Below are 18,687 nucleotides of genomic sequence, written 5' to 3'. Positions count from 1 at the left end.
AAGTGATTTTAGATGATTGAAACATCATATAAACATAGTGAATATTTTGAGCTGGTAGATTTTTTGGGTCTCTATCCCTCGTTAAAACACAATAAACATTACAAATCATGCTTGCGGAATGACATGCTATCATGTTAATGACAAGGCCGAGTGGGACATGATAAAGTTTTGTTGATTTAAACTTCGATCTACTACATTTATGATCTTACGTCATGTTTTATTCACTACATTACATCATGTATTTTTTTTACTTCAATTATTTCGTTGTTATAAATTCTAATGATAGCCAACTTTGACCGCATATTGAACATATTGGAGCTGATTGTAATGGTCATATATATGCAAAGTGATAAAGATCGCAACTTGCAACACAGATATGTTCACAAAAGAATTGGTGAATCAATAGTAAGTAGGAAGTTCATAGTTTCTTCATCAACCCTATGACATTCTCAAGTACATATTGTTCTCTAGAAAAATCAATCCTTGATGAACTAACAAGCTTCACAACACAAAACATTTGAACTAATCTACAATCTCCTTCTCCTTCATATTTTCTAGATAGGATCTTCAAATGATTCAATTTAGTCAAGAATATTGATTCCAAATTCCCAACATCAACAATAAATCACTTAAACAACAAATTATGCAATGACTAATTACCACAATACATCTCCAAATCAGAATCTCATTGTTCACAAGAAATCACAGGAGTTAACTAACTGGTTAATTAAGGGTCAGTAACAGGTTAGCCAAATAACATCAAGAACAGCAGATGCGGCGAGGAAGAAGCAACTCAAGAAGGTGAAAACAATGGAGGCAGCAACGCGATTACAGAAGGTGTGCAAGGGTTTGCAGAAGTTGGGCAGAGCTGTGTGTTTGATTCCTGTTCTGTTCAAGCTTGTTACCCCTGAAGCAGCTGATCCTGCACTCATCATAGCATATGCAAATATCTGCTTCCCAAAAAAAGTGATGTAGAAAAAATAAATCAGTAAATTCAATGGAAAAAAGTTTTATTACTTCTGCAATATTAATGGACGATAATATAAAATATTAGAGCTGATCAACATGGGCCCGGCCCGAAAATTACCGGGGTTTCGGGTAGAATATTTCGGCCCGATGTTCGGGCCCTGTCCAAATTTTTTTTTTTAAATGCGGGTTTTGGACAACATAAAACAACAATTTTTAAGTTATAAATTTGACCCGGCCCGAAATGGCCCGAAAGCCCGCTATTTTTGGCCCAAAAGAACGGGTTTTTGCACACAGATTTGGCCCGAAACTTGGCCCAGCCGACATAATGTGCAGATTTTTTATGGTCGCGGCCCGGCCCGGTTCACCTTTTGATCAGGTCTAATATAACTTAAACAGTTTAATCATAACTTGGTTACATCATGAGTTTATATAATACGAAGTATTAGATTCCTAAACTAACACAACTAGAACCCTAGATATACCAACTTTAACATGTTGAATAACAACGAGTTACTATATAAAGCAAGAAGTATATATAAAAGAAGCACAATGAACATCAATGTGATTGATTACTTATGCAATCTGCAGTTTAGTTCTGCAGTTAGTACAGCAGTTTAAAAGATCACTTATCAATTATGCCCCCATTTTTTATAAGTAAATTACATTCATGCCCCAATTTTCATACTTCCTCCGTTCCACAATAGATGCATCATTTCTCATTACACGTATGCCAACGCGCTTATTTGAACATTAATATCTCTAAATGCGTATAAGTAAAATTATAAAAAGTTGATATTTGAAATCCTTGCATTAATGCGAATTTAACAAAATCTCACTTGACTATGTTTTTTCTTACACAACAGTGAAAGAAATGTTGTCAAAGTTGATTAATGAATAGTGCACAAATGAGAAATAATGCATTTATTGTGGAACGGATGAAGTATGTAATTAGGAAAAGAAGTGACATATTGAGTATGAATGAGGGTAGTTTGGTAAAGTCAAGTGGGTAAAGTTGACAAAAATAGAAAGGTTGCAACTAAAAAGAAACGTTACAAACTTACAACTAAAAGATAACGGAGGAATTGAAGTGAAGTATTAGATTTTTCAGAAATAGTTGCATGGAAATTACATATAAGGAGATGTAGACTAGGATTGAATCTCGTCTATATCATATCATTGCTAATTTTTAAGCCAAAAGCACAGAAATTAGTAATCCATAAGGTTTTTGATTTGTGTTGACTCAACAACAGTCACAGAAACCAAATGCACAAAAAGCATCAAACAGCCAACAAAATTAATGTTGTGTGTTTTCCATGGAAGATAAAACAAAAATGCAATCAAAGGCAAAATGCATAAAAAACACACTAAAATTTTCATGCAACAAAGATGCATTTTCAAATTTCATTGTATGAGGATAACACTACAAGAATTTGCATCTTTAACGACAACCTAATTACGACGGGTCAAAAATTCCGTCGCAAAAGCCTTTTGCGACGGGGCTAACAACCAAACAATGACGGGAATAACCGTCACAAATGTCTTTTACGACGGGTTTACGACGGGATTTCTATTAACGACGGCCCCCTTTTATGACGGGTTCGCGACATGAAATCCCGTCGTTAATCAACGATTATTGGTCTTTCGCGACGGGATTTCCCGTCGTTAATAGTACAATTTCTTGTAGTGTAAGAATTAATTAAGAATAATCCTAAAATCACAAAGATTAAACACTTGACCTGATCACCAGCATACATAATCCATGCATATTTCTGAGAAGGTATAACAACAGCCTTCTTTCGCAACCTCGAAACACTGATCAACAACTGAAGTAATGAATGAGCTGCAGCTGTTGCTGAAACTCCAACCAAGTATCTGTATATAGTTTCCAAAACTCAAAACTCAAAACTCAAAACTCAATACTCAAAGAAAATTGCATAAACAGTTAAAATAAATGTATCATTTTTATCCAAAGCAATCAATTCTGCAAGGTTAATTAATTAAATATCTACTACAACAAAGTTTTTATTTTGTTTAATATTGCTTTCGATATTCATTAGTTACAACGTTCTATTTTCACGTTTGTCAATAAATAATTACTAACAAATATATCACTGAAAAACGCTCTAATTTAAGGAGATTTACACAATTCAACATAAACGAGCATAAAAATGGACCCACTAAATAAATACATCCCCGATTTTTAATACTCGCAACGTTTGTGATTTCTACACTATTCACATATTATACTTTGACCATTGTTGTTGATTTATACGTAAGATAAAACATAGTCATGCATGTGGGATCTTATTAGATTCGTATTAACATGTATTTTCAAAATATTAACTTTTTATAATTTTTTGTTAAAAAGAATTAAAGATATTAATGATCAAAGTTGTGCAGTGTCATGCGTAAAAGTGACCAACGTTGCGAGAAAAAATGAACGAAGGAAATAACTTTTTTTTAAAAAAAAAAGAGACTTACTCAAAGGAATCAGCATAAGACCAGTGAGAGTAAACAGGGAGCTGAAAACCATAAAGAGAAAGAGTTGAAGATTGTTTAGCAGTAACCATTAGAGATAATCCCACCATTGAACTTATTAAGCAAAACACCCTAAGAATTAAATGAACACCATCAATTGTTGCCGGCTTTACTTTCCGGCTTACCGGAAAAGGAGAAGGTGACACTAATGGACCACCCATCTCCAACCCTGCCACCGCTTCTGGTGGTTGTGTTGCCGGGGTTTTACACTCCTCCGCCATTGATTTGTATGTATGTTAGTTTGAGTGTTGTTGTTGTTGTTGTGATGTGGGGTTTTTGGTAATGCAAAGATTAGATCTTTATAAAGAAATTTGAAATAAGGTTTGAGGTTTCTATGTTTTGAAAGGACAAATTGAAGTGGAGATAAAATGTGAGGAACTACTAAATACTAATACTTCTTGTTAGGGAAATGAAATTATCACGCATGGTTTTGCACTTTGGTTTTTTTTTTTTTTTTTGGTAAGTTATCTATGTTCCACTCAACTTGTTTTTGCTAAATTTTGGACACGTTTTTCTTATTAATAGTACTTCAAAATGATCATTACAGTTACTATTTAAATAACACAAATTCTTATTTACAAAGGGTGTACAATATTTATTGTACACCGGAGTAAAAGTTAACTCAAAATGTTTAAAAGTTAAGCTTATATGTGTAAAAGTTATCTATTTTTTAGTGATACATTTTTTTCATTTCAGTAAAAACATATTTCTTCAAAACCACTAATAATGTATAAAATTAATCATTTAATCATTTCTATCAACTTTTTTTTAACAATATAAAAGTTAATCAAAACTAGGTTAAAGTTACGAAAAAATGGGTAAAAGTTATCTCGGTGTACAATAAATTTATTGTACACCTTGTGCACGCAAGACCTTTTGTTTAAATAAATATTAGGATAAAGGGTGAAAATTAGGTATAAAGGTGGGTGACATTATAAAATATGGATTAGAAAAAAAGAGAAATATGTAAGAATGTGGGTGAGTGTAAGAAAACAAATGAATAAAGTTGGAGAAATTGAGTGGAAAGTTGTAAATATGGAATAAGAAGGATAAGTTATTAAATTTTCATGTACAGAAATAGTATAAAAAAATAATGTAAATAATGTTATGAAAAGTGTAGAGAGCATTTTGAAATTGAGGTAATACTTTCATACTTGGATCGTGTTGTGTTCAGAAAAAAAAAATAGGTTTTGAAAGTTTGTACAAGATGTAATACAACTAATAACAAGTCTAAATATGTGAACGAGATTCATCTCCGCAATGCATAAACTTTTATTTGTACTATCTCCTAAGTGAAAAGAGAGGGAGCAAGAAAATGTTTATAGTTAAACATGGTATTCCCTGAAAAAGCCTCCTTTTATTAATTGTTGATTGAATACGTATCAATATGTTAATCTAAAGTGTGTGTATAGAATAAACTAATGAACTAAAGTGCATTTCTTTTCCTTTTTTTATTATCTTAAACACATTGCACTCGTTGATCGACTTGTGTATTGGGCATAAAACGCAATCTAACCACCACCCATTTCATTTCTGATGTCACGTTTTAATCCCTTTCAATAGAAGGTAATCTTTGATACAGGTAACGTACTTTCTTAAATGTCTCTTAAGTCATATGGCTACAATCTATAAGAATAACAATTTTATGAATTATTGTTTGGAAAGTTATTGTGAATTTTGTGATGGCTACAAACTTGTCATGTTTCTAGGGTTCTAGCCACACTCCTTGAAAATGATGATGGAAAAATAAGAGTTGGTCTTCTTTGAGAATCTTGTAGCCAAAAAAGGGAAAAGAAAGATGATAAGTTTGAAGTACTCGTGACTAAATAGTGCATAGGAATCGTTACTATGTTTGTTTGTTTGTTTGTTTAGGAATGGTGATTTGTGCAAAAATGATTCTTTGTTTGTTGGTTGAATTTCAAATCAACAGGGTATTCATGTTCTGCACCTGCTGAAAAGAGATTGGTAATATTGAGTTTTCAGTGAAAAAAGTCTCGACTTTTCACCAGGATTTCACGTTCAACCATATACGTGAGTCTTTGTGTTCATTCTCTCCAGTGTTACCTTTCTTACGTTCATAGGCTACACTTTTATAAAAACAAATAAAATAATTGGAAATACCAAGTAATCTGTAATATGAATGTTGTAAGAAGAGAATAATACAAAGTAAAGTTGTAATGTAAGTCATAGAATGTTATGAGAACTTTGTATCGGTTACGGCGATTCAGTCGGGCAGTGGTGGACCTTGAACAGTGTTACGAGGGGGCCGGTAGGAAAAAAATTAGTAGAAAAAAATTAAGCAATATATTATTTATTATATAATTATACACAGATTTTAGGGGGTAATTAAAATACACTACAAAATTTTCCGGTCGGAGGGGGGCAGGCCCACCCCAACACAAACAAAGATTTGCCCTTGCAGAGTTGCAGTCGGGTCATCTGTCGGTTACGTGTCGGTACAATTGTACGAGGATATTGTGCTCATGGCAGCCTCATGCAGATTGGATGTGTGTTTTTTTCCGGATCAATTCGGCTTTTGTCGGATGTCAGTTGAATCGGTTTAATTTTTGACAGCCATAGTACTATCGGTATTCAAGAAAGCATAAGTCATCGTAAAAGTCAAATCAAATCAGTTCGTGTTGATCTGATCTGTGCATGTCACATCAAGTTCATGTTCCTCTTGGTAAATTCATGTCTTGTGGCCATATCCAGTCAAGGGTTGTCACCTCTTGGTAAATCAAACAAGAGCTTAATTTGTGTACAAAAATGTACTACTATAAGTGCAAGACATACTATGTTGCTTCCATATCTTCAATGGAGCTTTTCACTAAAAAAATTAAACATGCGGAGTAAAACATTGGATAGGCATCATTTTGACATGATGTATAGCCTCTTCAATTCCCCTTTCCAACAATCTAAAATGTGATTGATTTCAATCCAAATTCAAGAACCAAAAGAATGATTTAAAAAAAAGGGTACAAAATACAACATTTTGCCTCGTTGCACATACATTGCTTCTCAACAAAATACTGCTGTAATACAAAATAATACTACACCATAGGTTTCCGGAAAACAGGAGCTTGAAACTGTGTTGAGTTTTGTGGGGGTGTACGATCTAGACACCAAACATTAAGTCCATGACTCGAGATACGACAGATTTCGCTGGCGAAGCAATTGCACCAGATTGCCTAGCTGTACTTGTACCATTCTGAAGATAGTAAGGATGATGACCCGTATTTGACCGGAATTGCTCAGAATTCATACCAGATGATGAAGCGGGTAACGGCATGAATCCTTGGTTGTTGGCCCTTTCATCGAGAGCTTGACGCTGAACTGGATCAACAAGCTTCACTCCCACAATAAGGACTCCGTTAATTTGTGAGCCGTTCTTGCTTAGTGCTTTACGGGCATCAGCACGATTCTGCAAATAAGAAAGAAAGTGGGAGCTGTTTAGATATATGAACCATGCAAGCTAGCCTTAAATGACAGAAAATGGAGGGCACAAATGCAACAAAACACTATCGGCAAATGGTGGGAATAGGAATAAATCTAAGTGTTATTTGGTACGGAGTAAGAAAATAACATCATGACGTCCATGATAATGGAATTTTGTCACAAACGTGGTGTTTTTCTTTATAAGTTTGCATTCCCACCTAATACCACTCCCCAAATGGTAATGGATGTTGAGTGAACTTGCATTGCATGGGAATGGATATTGATTTTCCTTACAAATTTACTTACAAATTCATTCCCATTGATACCCTTTATGGCCAGTTACTACACGGGCCGATAAGAAATGCACCAGAAGCATGGATTGTCTAGTGGAGATATCACAAAAATGGCAAGCAAGAAAATATGCAAAGTCAGCTTAAATCATAGAGATATGCTAAGTGCCAGGTTAGTAGCTTAGGTTAAGTGCTTAACCAATGAAATAGTGCTAATTAACAGAGATTATTGCAGCAATAGCAGAAATAAGGATTAAAATATTTATGACAGCTTAAAGATATTGTATTAGAGATCAGTTTAATCAACTAATACAGGTATTATCACTCCTCAAGGTGATTCCTCCCAACTGTGTTTGTCTCTACAATTCTCAATATCTGATTCCTTACAGCTCATCCCTATTTATTACAGAGTATTACATACTTGCTTAATACGAAGTACTCCACTGCAAAACCGTTTCCTGATTCTAACACAATCCCTTAATTTGCGGCAGGCCATATGTCATACGGTCATACCCATTGACTGAGCTAGTGAGCTGTTTTCCCTTTCCTTCTAGAACACGTTTATAGGATAAGAGGCCTAACTGAATTCCTTGCAAGATAACAGGACATGGGTTCTCAGAACAAATTGCCTGAAGAAAAACTAGTGAAATGAAAATACAATGAAGCGAGGCAACTCAAAGTCTCGAGTTCGAGAGGTCAAATGAAGGCGAGAGAACAAAAACAAACAATTCTCTCCCGATTAATATTGGGATTTTTTTTACTAAAATCCACACCCATCAGTCGCGTGGACCTCAGACAAAGAAATGAGGGAAGAGGGGGGTGAGGGGGAGAGAAAGAAATTCATCAAAAAAAAAAAAGAAAAATGGGTAGGACAAGATAGTATAAGAGGTTGAATCCTTCAAGTCTTCAACAGACCTTACCGATATTATAAGAGGTTGAGTCCTTCAAGTCTTCAACAGATTTTACCCATGAGAGACATTGGCAAAAGGATCGATCAGCCATTGGAACATCAAAAAAAAAATGGGGCTGATATTTTCAGAAACCAACAGAAGTTGAAAAGAAACTTGGGACATGAGATGGATTTAAGATTGCATATCCAATAGCCAAATACCCAGGAGACACTCTGCCTAGTCCAAAGCTTTAAAAGACGCTAAAGTCAAATAAATTGCTGAGGCAATCTCCCCACCTAAAACCAGTCGTAGTTACAGAAAGTAGTGATATCAGTGATATGAGGTTGTAGCCTCTTCCCTATCACAAAGGGTAAGGTTGTACACACCCAAACAACACCCCCCACCCGGCCACCCCTCCCGCCCTCTCTCTTTCTGACCCAAGGTGGGGCCACTTTGACTGCTACATCCTTACATTTGTTATTACAGTACTCCGATTTCAAAAATATAGTCATAATTTATGCGGGGTTCCTATCGCCCGGGCTCCCAGCTACAAATGCAAGCGGAACAAGCAAATATATGTCATCGCAACAAAAAGACCCGGCTCAATATTACATGATATAACCTAAGACAAGGACTTTATGATAGATGTTTTCTATGTGAGATCCAGCATGTGAGAAAGTCATAGAAACCTAAGCAGACAGATAGTACAACCAGCAGTAAATCTGTTAGAAGGCTTTGGCTATGATGCTTAGGTATTGGGCATATTGGCAAAGAAGGAAAAGAATGTTACAAGTAGAAGAGAATTACAGACTTAATTTGGAGTAACATAAGCGGTAAATTCGGGAAAAAAAAAGACTATAGTATACTGCACTTCTCCCACCGAAAAACACTACAGTATTAAAAGTAAATAAAATTTGAGGCTCAAAGGACAGAGAGCTACCACTAAAGACTACAGAATGGCACAATTACAGAGTTGCCGGCTAATGAATAGCTGGATTCTGCCAATGTTCTCTCCCTTGCTAAATTTTCGCTACTCCTCTTCTCTAGTTGTCTATAATACATATCTTCTAATACTCCAAGAAAGAACTGGAAAAAGGCAACCTTAAAGTTCATACATATTGAACAGCATACAGCGGCAACCAATACCTTCACCTTACCATTTCCTACTACTGTTTACCTAGAACCTAACTTACTCAAGAAACATGTTCAACTTCCATGGTCTCGTGGCAATCCACTTATCTACCAGTAATATACTACCGATTTTCACATCGTAAGATTCAACAAAAATATGATCATACCTCGGTATTCAATGACATTATATAAAATAATCGAAACATTCTACTTATTCAAGGTAAGGATATTGTCTAATTAAGGGAGGTTTGACTAGTCCATTCAAAAACAAAGAAAACCACCCAGACGTTTGGAGTTATCCAAGATTCCAAGGATTTGCTAACCATGAAAGTCCTAAATGACCTTGCTCTTCTCCTACTTCATTTACTTTACTTTCCAAGAGTAATCACAACGACAGATCTCTAAATCAATCTATGGAACGGCCAGATTTATATGCTTAAAAGAGAAAAACATCTCCCCTCTTGTAACTATTAATTGAGTGAACACTACCTCCACAAATATCAGACACTAGTATACTGTCCTGTGAACGAACTCAGGAAGACACTAAGAATTGAAGTCACAAGTGTACAGATTTGCTTTGACAAAATACAGAAATCTTTTCCATGAATCGTCACTAATTGACCTATGAGTATTCAACTGATGAAATGACTGTTTTAAGGTAGAATACACAATTACACATCTAAAACGAACTTCATATTTTCCATATTGAGGTGTCCTTAAAATCACTTCACCCTGACTTTTACCTTTTCTCCCTCCATCTCATCAATCTCTTCTGTCTTTCCCAACACTTACTCTTGCATATATTTCTCTTCCAAAGTGTCAAGATTATCTTTGAAAGGAGGAAGTACTAGGCAATAGCTTCTTTATTTTAGGAGGGAGGGTTACCAATAAAATCCACCTATGCTCTAAAAGGCTGTTACCGAACAAGAATTCAATAAGTCCCAGTCATTGCCTCAGCATTCGGTTGTAAACATGATCCATATTATCATGAAACAGACAAGGAGGCATAACAATTGTTAAAATATGGTCGTAGAATATATGTTTTCAAATTACGCATACATACACTTAATAGCAGGAGTCGGGAGGGGGAACAAAATAACCACTAAGAGAAGCATTCTTAACATCACATAAGCAATAATACAAGGTAACACCAGAACTGGATACCTGATAGAGAATGTGCATCCAATTAGCATTTCTTGGTCCTGGAATATGTTTTAACACCACACCACACTTTTCAAACTCCCGTAAGACTAAATTGGTGTCACCAGGAGAGAACCTGTTAAAATTGGTGTTTGAAAGTAAAGAACACTGCATAAACTTTTAAATAGACACCATGTGCATACATAGTAGTTAAAACGAACGTCATAACATACCCATAAACGGTGACCCATTCTTCCTCATTGAGATTACCAGTTGGCGGACTACTCCTTTGCATCTCAGGCCTCGCTACTTCCCTGGGTGCAGGAACAGTAATCAAAGCACCTGGTTGAACGACTCCCTCAACCGGGGAACCCTTTCCTTTCTCTTCTTGGTCACTGGTGCTTTTACCAGTAGACCACCAATTCATACTTGGGGACCCTTGTTGATTTTGCTGATTTGCTGTCAAAGCCATTGATGTACTAGCCTCAGATTTACTTTTAAGCGGTGTTGAGAATTCTCGGCCAGAACTCTGAACAGGAGTTCTAGGATCCGACCTAGGTTCAGGAGACATTGGATAGTCCATAATTCCAGATTCCGGGGTGAAGTCCGACCGGTCTTCTAAAGAAAACATTGGCGGAGGCGGAAGATCAGAACTTGCAAAATTTTCACGCCATAGGGCAGAGACTGCCGCTGCCTGACCAGGAGTTGAAAATTTACCCCTCCTAGAAGAAACAGGTGTAGCTAAATCATTGAAAAACAATGACTGTCTTCCCGATTTAGGAGTTCTTCCCAGTGTTGAACTCATCTTCGGGTAATAGTATTACACAAACCCTCTGCAACCATAAAATTAAAAAATAAAAACCAAAACAGTACAAAATGGAGTAAATTAGTGTATGGACAAAGCAATTCACCTCACCTAAACTGAAATATGAAAACCGATGAGCCTCTACAATGAGCACACAATATGCAAAAGGCTTTCACTTACAGTATATTCAAATTCGATGAAATGAGGACAAGAAATAGAGATCATATTCTTTCTTAGTCAGGCTGTCAGAAGGTGTGGATATCTATTTAACAATTCTCCCCATTTGTAGTACTAAACTCTTTTTAGAATGGAAGTACTTAATGCTTAAAGGTTGATAAAAAAAATCCCTCAAGTTCCTTGTCAGTTCATTGCAAATTCCACTAACTTTTCAGAAACTATTCCAATTGTCGATCAATCCGAAACTAAGCAATAATTTCCGCCAATTGGGAGCAGGAGAAGGGTGGAAATTTCTATTACCCATTTTTTTCCCAATTTTTTTCTAACAATTCGTTGATAACTATCCCATTTCTTATGAATTTCCTTTGTTTTGCCACCAATTGCTTTAAACAAATCAGATACCATATTCTAACTCTAATAAATTCAAATTCCACAAATAATTAAAACCGAAAACATGCATCAAATGAGGTATATAGCATATGAATAAAAGCAGCGAATCAAGGTTTATCAAATTTCAATTCAATTAATATGCGAACAAACAGAAGTAAAAATAACCGCAATTAAATTGCATTTGCACTGAAAATTGAGCTAATGTGAGAAGAAATTCGAGAATAGAATTTACCTAACCGCGAAAAATAATTGGCAGGAGGTGTGAGAGCTAGGGTTTAAGAGTGTTAGGGTTTAAAGATAGAGGCGGAAGAGATAAAGCTCGAAAGCGAGGGAGATATGGCGGCAGCGGTGGTTGAGGCCTTGAGGGTGAAGTTCGGCGGCGTTTTCCGGCGATAGAGGAGGAGAGAGAGAGAGAAGGGGGGAATGTTGAGTGAGTGATGAATTGACGATTCAAACTGATCGGAGAGAAAGAGAGCGAGGGAGAAGGGAATTGTAAAGTGGAGTTGCAAGGTTTTCTGTTTGAATTTATTACAAATTGACAAAATTGCCCACTTCTTTCTAAACTTCACTTTTGATCTTTTTAACCACTCTAGTAAATTTTTGTATTAGAGCAACTCCAACGGTAATACTGTAGTAAATATTAAGGAACTATTAGAACGGAGTACAATAAAATATACTCTGTATAGCTACAAGCTCACTGTAGGAGAAAAAAAGATAGATAGCTTGCAAACTGGGGTAGCTCAAACAAGCTACAAGCTTTATTGAAAAAACTCTACTCAAAATGTGACATGCGTATAACAAAATTTATTTTATATATTTATTTTTATGGCATACTACAACGTGGTATAGGCTTGTAGCTAACCATTGGAGCACCTTGTAGCTAGAAAGTATAGTAACTTAAAATTTTAATGTGGCAACTGGCAAGACAAGCTACGTACGATACCTTATAGCTTACCATTGAGTTTGCTCTTAGACGGTCATGGTTATTGTGGCCACCTATAATAGACTATAGTACTCCGTATTTCACTTATACACAAAATTAATCGAAAAAGTATGAGATAACTTTGCATTTTTTGCTTCACTTGAAATGTTTTTTGCTAATCTTATGAAAGAAAGCGCAATTATACACCGAGCCTAAGAGTGTTCAATTTATGAAATTTATAAATTCAATTTAGATTAGCCTTGATGCCTTGGAGAATTTCAAAATTCATGTATCAAATATTCAAATGTTATGATGGCTCGTTCTTAAAGGATTCTTAAAGAGTTGTTTTTAGCAATAGGCTTCTCTGTTTAAGCCTTTTCTCCTCCCCCCCCCCCCCCCCCCAACACCGTACTAATACGTTTAATTACTCAATCGCGACCAATATATCATTTTCCCTTCTAGATTTAACGTTATTTGTACAAAGTTTGTGTGTCAATCGGAAGTAAGTTTGCTACTTGATGCACACAACTCTTCTTCGTGTTAGATGTCTTTGTGTCTCAAGATGAAAATTGACTATGGAGGAAGATAATAATCGTATAGCAATTACCTAGAACACGTTATGGTTACTTGTGCGAGTCTAGCTAGATTTTCATAGATAAATGAATTAATGAATCGAAGGGGTGGACCTACTAGAGCTTCGACCAACCATTACCGGACGTCCAGATGGCTCTCGAAGGGTACAACTTATATCCAGATGAATCACCTGATACTTGTAATTTTCTAGATTAATACAAGATGAAAAGTAAATTAAAAAAGCGTGGTAGTTTAATTAAGACATAACAAATAAAAGGGCCAATTACATATTTTAGTTACATATACTCCCAAAAATATTTCATGCACTTAAAAAACCTACTAATTATTATTTTTTGTAAAAAGAACTTGAACATATGTTATGATTTTGTTAATGAAGTTTAAACATAACCAAGAGTCTAGAAAGGGGCAGTAACAGGCTCCTTTTGCCTAAGTTCATCAGGGGATTGAATTAGAAGAGAGTTGCATAAGCAATTGTGTGCCTTTCCTAATTTATTCTTTTTTTCAACTATAATACTATTATTAACTCCCATTTCATTTTCTTCTTCAGAAATCTGCTCCATTCCCTCCCTCAATCCCTGTCAACAAACATTATTCATCATCAATTTCCAAAAATATATCCAAAGTTTAAATTTCATATTGAACAACCAAATTAGAAGGGGCAAATCAATTGAATCTCCCCTCGGGTAACAAGATCTCATATAATTATACTTTATCTCATGTACAAATCAACAAATAGATCATATATAGTAAACTTTGTGAATAACTCAAAAGTTCAATTGTTGTAACTAAAAGTAATCGGAGAAAATATATGCTCCATAACATTCAAAGAAATTTTCTTGTCATAAAAGACGGTCTGACATATTCTAGTTCTTTAGACCGGTCTTACATAAGTTGAACAAAACATAAAAAGTAATTGAATTGATATTAAAAAAAGAAGTTTGATAGAAGAGTATTCATAATAAACTATAAAAAAAAAGGAAAGTTTGGTAATATTAATTCAACATTTGACCGATTTTCTTTCATTAATCCCACCTAAGACATATTTTTTAATAATCCCACCTATATTACCCAACGACTTTTATTGGGCTTAAGTGACGATGAAGTCAACGAGATGGTGATGAATTGATGATGATAACTGAATATAACGAGGGAGAAGAGGGAGAGAGAGTACTGCCACGTGGGGACATATTACCGCCTATAACATGTTTATGACATGTTCGGCCCAATAAAAGTCATTGGGTAATAAATGTGTGATTATTAAAAAAAAATGTCATAAGTGGGCTTAATAATAAAAAAAATCGGTCAAATATTGGATTAATATTACCAAATTTTTCCAAAAAAAATGACTAATGTTTATTTGTTTAAGTATGTTTATTTAGAATATTAAAATACCAAACAGCCCAAAAGACTTATCATAGGCCCAATCCAGTTTGACATAAATTGGATCAGCATGTTGACTCAATGCCATTTTTGGATTTATCTGGCCCAATTAATGTTTGTGAAAATGTTTTTAAAAGAAGCTAGAACTTTACCTGAATGAAGATATCTGAGGCATTTTCTTGCTCAATCTTAATTTGTATTGCTACTGCCTGTTCCTATGTGTAAATCGAGTGGAGTTGTTAGACAATGCAAATTTTACAATATATGGATTAATAAGTAGCAAATAAATTCCTAATTTTTTATTTTTTTCTTTCCATATGTAGAATAATCGTTAAATTACTACGTATGATCATATGAAGGAACTCGTAGAATAACCATCAATAAAAAGAGGTAAATCGATTATATGTACATGTACGTAGTGGCGAAGTTAGTAATATCGTTAAGTGGATAAAGAATAAAAAGTTAATTTACTCCAGGTAAGTGCTAAGTTTCAAATATATTAACGCATTTTCCCTTCTGCATTTGCATGCATTTAAAGCGACACATGTAACCGATTTAGGTAGGTGGCCGGAGAAATAAAAAGTAGCGTTCGAGACATTACGAGTAATAGTTTGAGTTATATCTTATATATAATTAAAGGAGCAATTAAACAAGTGCAACTATTGTGTCAACCAAAATATTTTTGTAATCATTAAAAGTAATTTAATGTGTATAATCAAACCGGTACTCATAATTTTTAATTAAACCTAATACACAGACTTTGTAATTAATACAATTTGTGGAAGTAATTGAGTCAATAACTAAACAAAAACCTTAATTGTTTAGGTTATTGAGCCTAAATATAGAATGTTAGTCTATTCTTTACCTAGCTACATGTATATTGAGAACGAAAAACAATCACTACAAGAATTTGTATCTTTAATGACAACAAAATTACGATGGGGTCAAAAATCCGTCGCAAAAGTCTTTTACGACGGGGCTAACAACCAAACAAAGACAGGAACAACCGTCGCAAATGTCTTTTACGACGGGTTAACGACGAGATTTTCCATTGACGACGACCCCCTTATGTGGCGGGTTCGCGACAGAAAATCCCGTCATTAATCAACGATTATTGGCCTTTAGCGACAGATTTTCCGTCGTTAATGGTACAATTTTTTGTGGTGAATATAAGGGTCAATTTCCCCTAGATGCATACATTCATCGACCAAGAATCAAAGATGGATACGGGAACAAAGATATGGATCTGGTATTGTACCAACAAAGAAGATAGAAAGATGATTAAGTTGAGTTTTTAATCCAAATATTAAAAGAAGTAGAAATGTAGAAAATTACCTTAACATGGTTGATTTGTCCAGGGCTCAAGGTCTTAGGCTCCATTTCAATGGCACAAGGCACACAAGCCATGACGATGACGATGACGACGACGACTTAATTATTATTTTTAAAATAATAATTAATTCTAGTTAAAGAGGATCGATATTGATTACCTTCACCTTACAAAGTTATGAGCTATATATATGATATAAAGTTTTTCTTCATATTCTTAACTTGTACGTAGTATATATATATATATAGAGAGAGATTATATAACCTTAATTAGGTTAGTCGTCAATATTGGTATAGTTCTATTTAATTTCCTACTAATTAAGTTCACGAGATACTGAAAATTAAATTGGAGAGAAGGACATTCAACCAATAATAAGAAGATAATAACATATCTAAGGTGTTATGCTCAATTCATTCGATTCTCGTGCCCTAACACACATACGTATGTTTTTTATTGTATGCAAAAGCTATTATATAATTGGTTGACTTAAAAATGAAAGTATATGAACTTCACAAGCCATTTTCACCAGCTGGATGTTGTTTACCCTTTTTTACAAACTTTTTCTGTATGGTATATGTGAATATATGTGATCATGACTTCTACATAAATTTTATGTCACGCTGCAGAAAAAAAAATATGTGGAGAATATGTAATTTACCGACATAGATTTTCAATTTTTTTTTTTTTTTTGGGATGAAAAAATAAATAAAACAAAAAAGGAGACCGTCCTCACGAGAGAAATATAGACTTTTCGATCTAATGTCTATATACTACGTTATTACATTTAAAACTGAAATAACATGTAAAAATTATAATATAAATGTGATGCGTGTCAATATAAGAAACAGATAAGTTAGATAGAGCTGAATGCATATAAACAGATTGATTAAAATTGTAAGAATTTATTTAATTTAAGGTGCTGGATTTATTAAAATGCTTCTTTGGGCTTTCATATTGGGTAGGTTGTTATTATAATCTATATTCTATAAGTGTAAAGGGTATTTTTAGTAATCCAAGAGGGACACCAAAAATGAATTTACTAAAATAACCTCAGATCTTCACTTATATAATAAAGATATTAGTATATACGGGTCATATGCCGGTGAGGGGTAGCTTGATTGGTAGGCGATCGAATCCTCGTGGGGATATGTGGACTATGAGAGAGTGTTGGGCCATTGAGCCTAACAAAGGTCAGTCCATCTTCATGCTACATAATATATCACTTATGCCTTATGGGTAGACATCTATTAAATGGGAGTTTTTTCGCTGGATGAAACACGAACTTATCTAAAATAGATTTTAAGAAACTGATTGAACATGATTGACCTTATAGGATATGATCAAATCTGATTGACCTAATAAGACATGATTAGACTTGATACAATAGATTAAACTTGAAAGAGTCAACTTATGGGACCCGGCCAATTAGAACTTATGGACCTGATAGGACCTAGATTGCAACTTATATGAACAAAAAAGCATACTTACATGAATTATGAAGTTTTTTTTTTTGACATAAATTTCTAGTGTAGTTATATACTTATATGACCATATCTCAAAAACTTTTTTTTTTAAAAAAAAAAAAAAAAAACTAAATAAGAAGAATGATCCTACTGAACCAGCATCTATCACAAGTTAACCAGCTCAGCTACGCAAGTCTTTGCATGAGCCACTCTCAAAGAATATTTCGCAGTAGATGGAGCGCGACTCTGTGACCTCCAAATCACAAGCTGAATTCCCCAACAACTTCAAGTTGGTTATCTCAATTAACTCTTGATTGTAGAATTATCCAAGAGTATTGTTTTTTTGTGTACCAATCGATTCACCCTTAGGGCTAATCCGAATACGGGGAGAGTTCTGAGTAAATAGGTTTCAGTTTCCTCCCAATTGTTATTGTGGGGGATCGAACACGTGGTACTCCACTACTCCCTACCAAATTCAGCTTCAATCACCACTAAACCAACAGACAATTGGTGGAGTATTAACCAAGAGTATTTAAATGAGTACTCTTATACAAATACAAAAACCATCCAGAAAGTCCATTGTCATTAATTAATAAACTAATTAAGAATAATCAGACTCACAGAGGGACATGGGCTGTGTCTATAGGTCTAGCCATGTGCCCACCCAGCCTAGCTATATAAGAGTAGTAGTTAGCCACTTCACCACACCCTCCTCGTACACTTACCGCGGATTTAATTAATATATTAACCCATACTTTAGGTTTCCTTAATCATCTTGTTTAATTAATTAATAAGTAATTACGTTTTCATGTCTTACTTGTTTGTTACATGTACAATTTTGTGTTTGTGTGCCTAATTAATAATGTTAGTAGCACACACATAATGCATAGTGCAAACGAGGAGCTGATTCGATCAATTCTTTGATTGACTTTACATTTGGAGTACTTTGACCATAATAATTTTGGTCTAGTTTAGCAAGTGCTTTGTTTAATTAATCAATTAATTAGGTAATAATGATGAATTTTGGTCTAATTTGACTAATGTAATTAACTAACCATTAGGCTAGAAAATAACGACTTTTAGGTGTAGATCTAGTGTGTTTACAACTTACGTTTCCCAACTATATAAGTTTCATGATTGACAACCAAAATCTATGTTATTTCTATATAGATTTAACAATTAAAATCGTTTTGTTCGAATTGGTTATTATCTGTATGTAAAATGAAAAGTTAG

General features: G+C 34.5%; 3 protein-coding genes across 5 annotated transcripts; all 3 read right to left on the bottom strand.

The window, feature by feature from the left end:
- Positions 1-406: 406 nt before the first annotated feature.
- On the bottom strand, positions 407-3,991 carry LOC110801751 (CASP-like protein 3A1). 2 transcript variants are annotated; one of them, XM_056843270.1, is made up of 4 exons: positions 3,633-3,991; positions 3,451-3,491; positions 2,706-2,841; positions 407-950 (listed from the first exon to the last, which is right to left on the bottom strand). In XM_056843270.1, exons 1-4 carry the CDS (start codon positions 3,726-3,728, stop codon positions 735-737), a joined length of 489 nt encoding a protein of 162 aa, XP_056699248.1. In that variant the 5' UTR covers positions 3,729-3,991; the 3' UTR covers positions 407-734. The 2 variants fall into 2 exon arrangements, with proteins under 2 accessions (XP_056699248.1, XP_021862853.1); XM_022007161.2 differs by having other exon boundaries at positions 3,451-3,986.
- Positions 3,992-6,297: 2,306 nt separating this feature from the next.
- On the bottom strand, positions 6,298-12,268 carry LOC110801758 (nuclear pore complex protein NUP35). Its single transcript, XM_022007171.2, has 4 exons — positions 11,998-12,268; positions 10,627-11,226; positions 10,418-10,529; positions 6,298-6,928 (listed from the first exon to the last, which is right to left on the bottom strand). Exons 2-4 carry the CDS (start codon positions 11,196-11,198, stop codon positions 6,623-6,625), a joined length of 990 nt encoding a protein of 329 aa, XP_021862863.1. The 5' UTR covers positions 11,199-11,226; positions 11,998-12,268; the 3' UTR covers positions 6,298-6,622.
- A 1,222-nt stretch (positions 12,269-13,490) lies between these two features.
- LOC110801761 (uncharacterized) lies at positions 13,491-16,241 on the bottom strand. Of its 2 annotated transcripts, none has more exons than XM_056843269.1 (3): positions 15,997-16,241; positions 14,814-14,870; positions 13,491-13,856 (listed from the first exon to the last, which is right to left on the bottom strand). In XM_056843269.1, the coding sequence occupies exons 1-3, from the start codon at positions 16,066-16,068 to the stop codon at positions 13,677-13,679; spliced, it is 309 nt and encodes a 102-aa protein (XP_056699247.1). In that variant the 5' UTR covers positions 16,069-16,241; the 3' UTR covers positions 13,491-13,676. The 2 variants fall into 2 exon arrangements, with proteins under 2 accessions (XP_056699247.1, XP_021862868.1); XM_022007176.2 differs by having other exon boundaries at positions 14,814-14,876; positions 15,997-16,228.
- Positions 16,242-18,687: the final 2,446 nt, after the last annotated feature.

Source organism: Spinacia oleracea, chromosome 4, assembly GCF_020520425.1.
Source record: "Spinacia oleracea cultivar Varoflay chromosome 4, BTI_SOV_V1, whole genome shotgun sequence".
Lineage (NCBI taxonomy): Eukaryota > Viridiplantae > Streptophyta > Magnoliopsida > Caryophyllales > Amaranthaceae > Spinacia > Spinacia oleracea.
The sequence above is the reverse complement of the archived record's forward strand: the minus strand, read 5'-3'. Positions and strand labels throughout refer to the sequence as shown.

Excerpts from the sequence above, each read along its gene's own strand:
- LOC110801758 (XM_022007171.2), bottom strand. The coding sequence starts at position 11,198 with ATGAGTTCAACACTGGGAAGAACTCCTAAATCGGGAAGACAGTCATTG. Across the intron at positions 10,530-10,626 it reads GAATGGGTCACCGTTTATGG|GTTCTCTCCTGGTGACACCA; the intron begins GTATGTTATGAC and ends CAATTTTAACAG. Across the intron at positions 6,929-10,417 it reads GGATGCACATTCTCTATCAG|AATCGTGCTGATGCCCGTAA; the intron begins GTATCCAGTTCT and ends TCTTATTTGCAG.
- LOC110801761 (XM_022007176.2), bottom strand. The coding sequence starts at position 16,068 with ATGGCTTGTGTGCCTTGTGCCATTGAAATGGAGCCTAAGACCTTGAGC. Across the intron at positions 14,877-15,996 it reads GACAAATCAACCATGTTAAG|GAACAGGCAGTAGCAATACA; the intron begins GTAATTTTCTAC and ends ATTTACACATAG. Across the intron at positions 13,857-14,813 it reads CCTCAGATATCTTCATTCAG|GGATTGAGGGAGGGAATGGA; the intron begins GTAAAGTTCTAG and ends GTTTGTTGACAG.
- LOC110801751 (XM_022007161.2), bottom strand. The coding sequence starts at position 3,728 with ATGGCGGAGGAGTGTAAAACCCCGGCAACACAACCACCAGAAGCGGTG. Across the intron at positions 2,842-3,450 it reads TCTTATGCTGATTCCTTTGA|ATACTTGGTTGGAGTTTCAG; the intron begins GTAAGTCTCTTT and ends AACTATATACAG. Across the intron at positions 951-2,705 it reads TTATGTATGCTGGTGATCAG|ATATTTGCATATGCTATGAT; the intron begins GTCAAGTGTTTA and ends TTTGGGAAGCAG.